The 5,232-nt window shown below is 39.7% G+C and overlaps 1 protein-coding gene across 1 annotated transcript in view; it reads right to left on the reverse strand.

Moving 5' to 3' along the window:
- xpo4 (exportin 4) overlaps positions 1 to 2,661 on the reverse strand; it is a 54,322-nt gene extending 51,661 nt beyond the window's left edge. The window contains 3 exon segments of the mRNA XM_029638967.2: positions 35 to 176; positions 871 to 976; positions 2,572 to 2,661. Of these exon segments, the coding sequence (XP_029494827.2) occupies positions 35 to 176; positions 871 to 976; positions 2,572 to 2,661 (338 nt within the window).
- Positions 2,662 to 5,232: the final 2,571 nt, after the last annotated feature.

The raw sequence follows: 5,232 nt of genomic DNA on the forward strand, positions 1-5,232 counted from the left end.
CACCCCCCTTACACACACACACACACAGGCCTACTTGGGTCTCTGTAAGACGTAGGTGAGGAGGAATGTTCGGAGCGACTCGATGCTGGCCTTCTCCAGCAGGATCCACTCCCGTACCACCGCCTCCATGACGGCTGTGGCCGCCTGGAACAGCACATAGTCTACCTTACTGGTCTCTGTGGAGGGAGAGAAATGAATCAGAGACAGACAGAATGACTGGTCTCTGTGAAGGGAAAGATTAATCACAGAGAGAGACAGAATTACAGGTCTCTGTGGAGGGAGAGAAATGAATCACAGAGACAGAATTACAGGTCTCTGCGGAGGGAGAGAAATGGATCACAGAGACAGAATTACAGGTCTCTGCGGAGGGAGAGAAATGAATCACAGAGACAGAATTACAGGTCTCTGCGGAGGGAGAAAAATTAATCACAGAGACAGAATTACAGGTCTCTGCGGAGGGAGAGAAATGGATCACAGAGACAGAATTAGAGGTCTCTGCGGAGGGAGAGAAATGGATCACAGAGACAGAATTACAGGTCTCTGCGGAGGGAGAGAAATGAATCACAGAGACAGAATTACAGGTCTCTGCGGAGGGAGAAAAATGGATCAGAGACAGAATTACAGGTCTCTGAGGGAGAGAAATGAATCACAGAGACAGAATTACAGGTCTCTGGACACACATGCACATAGCACACACACAGTATCACATGTATCTGTGGGAAAACACAGCACACTCAAACATAAGTTACTGAGTTTACAAAACAAAAAACTGAAACTACTAACTAATCTCAGGAGATACAGCAGATAACACAAACATTAACACACAAACAAACATTGAGTGTTTTGAAGCATTTGTATAGTGATTCTTACCTAAGATGTGCTTGCAGACAGCGAAGGGTGATTTAGACTTCCTGAAGGAGAGGAATATGTGCTCTGCATGCTGCCTCTGTTCTGCATTGACCATGGACGGCGGTGCCTAAAACACACACACCATTAGTGTACAGTCAATTATTACACCACGTACAGTAAGTCTCACACACAACACATTCAATTATTTCCACAGATGGACTGCTAAGCATACACAAGCAGACAGCCAAGGAGTGTGGCTAAAATTCAGCTCTGCAGGAAATTCACATTCCAGGTAAAGCCTAATTGCAATAAAAGCAGCTCTGACTCGGCAGCCAGCAGGAGAAAAAGACCCTTTATCTGTCCTGACCACAAGCACGACAGGGCCTTCCTTCCCCCAACCCTCCTTCCCATGCCCAACCCTTCCCCCTACCACACACACACACACTAGCGCTGACATTTGTTTAGAAACTCCATTTTAACCCATTATAACCTGGAAGGTGTAATAAGGGAATAGTTGAGCGCACCTTAAAGGTGCATAAGGGTAAAAGACTGGAGTTTCAATGCACTTTGTCATTAACTCATGTCTAATAAACATCAGCCTATTTCCGGAGAGCAGAAACATAACAAAACACTATTAGTGAGACCTGATTATAATAGTAGTAATAAATAAATACGTATCGAATATAATTAACTTGGCCAAATAGTTATGATTTCTTCCAATGAGAGGGAATCAAAGTAACCGGCACGAGCTTCCCAGAGCACTTCAGTCACCAAGCTTGGGGGTGGGTATTATTTGTGGAACGTTCCATCAGGAATATGTTCCAAAAACTTCGTAAAGTACAATGTTGCCAACAAACAACGCATACAAGGTAGCACGATCAATTCACCTAACGTTAGCTAACTAGCTGCCGAATAGGCATCAACTCACCACGTTGCTTATTCTTAATGTTTGTCCATAGGCTACCAGATTTTTTTCCGAATAAACGCGGTGAAGTGAGAACTTAATGAAACAGCCCACTCCCTACCCAGTATCTTATTCGGCCGCTATACAACGTTGTATGCGTTGTTTGTTGGCACCCTTGTTATTTACGTTTTTAGAACAGATTTCTGTTGGAACGTTCCACAAATTATACCCACCCCCAAGCATGGTACTTGACCAAGTGTGTGATCCAAGAACTTTTAGCCAACACATTGTTAGCTAATTGTTTCCAATATATGACTTATATTTTACTAAAACTGGGCTTTATGATTTATTCAGGGAGTTGAAACAGCGCCCTAATTGACTGATGCATCACGTTGGCCACAAATCGAGGGTAAAGTCAGTAACTACTAGCTATGGAACATGGTGAATCAACAGTGTCCTAACGACGCCGTGCAATGGGAATGCTCACCGAACTGTCAATTGTGGAAGAAATACAACTACATATTGTATCAAACTAACTAAACAAGTGTGTGGGTCCCTGTAAACATGTGTGTTCTACTAGTTAAGTTTTTAGGAAAAAAATCGTCACAAGACACTGTCACACATCACTAGTGGCTTTTGGGGGATGATGGCTATCCTATATTTTTTGCGGGATGGAGACATCACTGCGCCACGCATCGCGATTCTTTCTCAGAGAAATAACTGTGCCCGCTAAATCTCTCGCCGTATCATAACTCTCAGTAAAACCCTGAACAAAGCATATACCAAAAAACACACAAAAATGAGATTATATTTCTCACCATTAAAACTTTGGCAGCGCTTTCCAGCTGTGAAATCACTTCTGGTGAACCGACCGCCGCCATCATGGTCCCTCTTCAATGACGCGCCATGCGCTGCATTGTGGGATTAAGCGGTACTCGGAGCCAATGAGTTCATGGACAGACTCTCTTGTCAGGGTGTTTTAGGATGGTGCGTGCCTATTTGGAGGTTATGTAATCGAAATAGATAGCCATAAAAATTGAGCGTAAGGGTCTTCGTTTTTACAAGCCAAAGACGCTTGCAAACGTGATATGATGTAATACCTACATTTTTAGTGACTATTCCTACCACCATAGATCTCACCAAAAAACACAAATCATCTGAATCCTCATCTCAAAATGTCTGATTGAAAGCTTTTTAGTCAACTTTTGACATGAAAATTATTTGTACAATATTGATAAAGGTGGTAACTTTAACTACTAAACTATATCCAATTAGGTCTATTTATTAAGAATGTATAAATTACTTACCAGAGATCTATGTTAATACATTTACCTTATCATAAATAATAGGTCCTCTGGGTCTATGATCAATTATTGGATGTTTGATCATAAACCCAGAGGACCTGATCTGTTTATGTTATGTTTGTCATAGCATAGGACACAAACGATATGCTTATGGAAAAAAAGTAATGTTGCCCTTATGGAAATGTCATTCCTTGCCCCACTAGCCTATCATAGAAAATCTATTGTGTTACATGTGATTTTATAGCTTCAAATTATGATGTAAATGATTTCAATGAGATATGTAAGTTATTAGAAAATATGTGGCCACGTTTTTTACAACCATGTGACAGCAATAGGCTTATGTCCAAATACCACATATTTATTTAACTGTGTGACAGTTATAAACCCATGTCCAAAATGGAGTGTGCATGTCCTAATCTGAGCACGCAACATCATCTGTTGCCATTTGATTTCAGCCTGTTATCTGTTGTATGACTTCTGATTGTTCTATCTCATTGTTTCCTTCTGTAAAATAAGTATTTGATACCTCATAGTAGGCTAAATATATTTAGTTTTGACATTGTCATAAATTCTTACATAATTATTGTTGGTGATAACTAGTTCTCCCTGAATATAATGCCTGTGTGGCGTAGAACAGGCTGTGTGCTGGACTTCCTCTGCTGGTAAAAAGTTGCAATTACATTTATCTGAATTTTTATCCAACTAACAAACCTTTTTCAACCAAGATGAATAACCTGCATAGATTTAAGTTGTAATCAACACCCATTTGAATATTTGACTGTAATGCTAATCTTACCATTGATTAAATGGAAACCATGTTTCATCAAAAAATATTGCTCAACCTTTATAACACCTTCAGAGAGGTAGCCCACACAATGGAATTACAAAATTACAACTGATACAAAACCATTTTCGAGGTGTTCTCTGTGTGAACATATCTTGTTGCATTTCATTATAATTTGATACTGAATAAAATAATGCTCAGGTCTATATTTGAACACTCTCGTCAATGTATCATTTGTATTTTCTAAATAAATATTATGGTGAGAAAAAAATGCATGTCACAGTCTATGTCTCTATCTGCTGGAAATGAACAGTATGATCAGTAGAGTTGAAAAATACATCCTATCAACTCATTGTTCTCTGTGGATATTAATGTTTGGCACCAATTCCAATTCATTCAACATATGAAAAATAATAATAAATAATATTGGACAGAGAGAATATTGATACAGTATTTGTATAGCTCCCTGTATACATGTTCCTGTCCCAATTCAAACTCTCAGGGGTCATTCTAATGATCCAAAACAACACAAACTACCCAAAACAACCCACAACTACCCACAATGCTCCTCCAAAAAACAAAATTACCTCCCAAAACAACAATAACTACCCAAAACAACACATAATTACCACCCAAATACCCCAAAATGCACAACTACCCAAAACAGCTACATCAAACAACCCTACAGAACTAGTATGGCTGACACCAAACTCAGTTTTCCTGACTTCAGAGTGTGGAAAGGCTCCTTGATGTTGTAGGCACAAAGGGTCGATAATGAAGGGGGCTGTGCTTTTTCAAGCAACCAAGCTTCTACAAAACCCAAAAGAACCCCAAACTACCCAAAACAACACTAAACTCTACCCTGAATATTGTTCTATTTTCTGAACTCTACCCTGTCACACTCCACACACACCCCGCTCACGTAGACCCCAATGCAGAACTGCAAAGCCAATGAAGAACTAGTCCTAGTGTCCGTTTCCCCATGGCTAGGACAAACGACTCTGAGCCCTTTTATCCCTAGGAGCAGTAAACTGCACAACATGCAATCGGCACTTTAAAGTAGCCTGGGACTGAAAGAAGAGTCATGTGGACATTGTGACTTTGCACAGTATTTATCATGTACTGTATGTGCTATAACTACTGTAAACCCACAGCTTGTTTGTGTATATAGCTCTGTTGTTTAGTCTCAGTGCTCTTGAATAAAAGACAAATTCCTGTAAAAGTTTTAAAAAATAAATGAACTGATCAGTGTTTCACTTTTCTCAAATCAACACAGACATACACTGAGCGTACAAAAATGGTTTAAGCCTAATATTCAAAGCCAACAAGAATCAATCGTATTATTCATTTAGACATAACATTGTTGGGTGGCTTAGAAATTACAACACAAG

This window comes from Oncorhynchus nerka, linkage group LG3 (assembly GCF_034236695.1).
Source record: "Oncorhynchus nerka isolate Pitt River linkage group LG3, Oner_Uvic_2.0, whole genome shotgun sequence".
NCBI classification, from domain to species: domain Eukaryota; kingdom Metazoa; phylum Chordata; class Actinopteri; order Salmoniformes; family Salmonidae; genus Oncorhynchus; species Oncorhynchus nerka.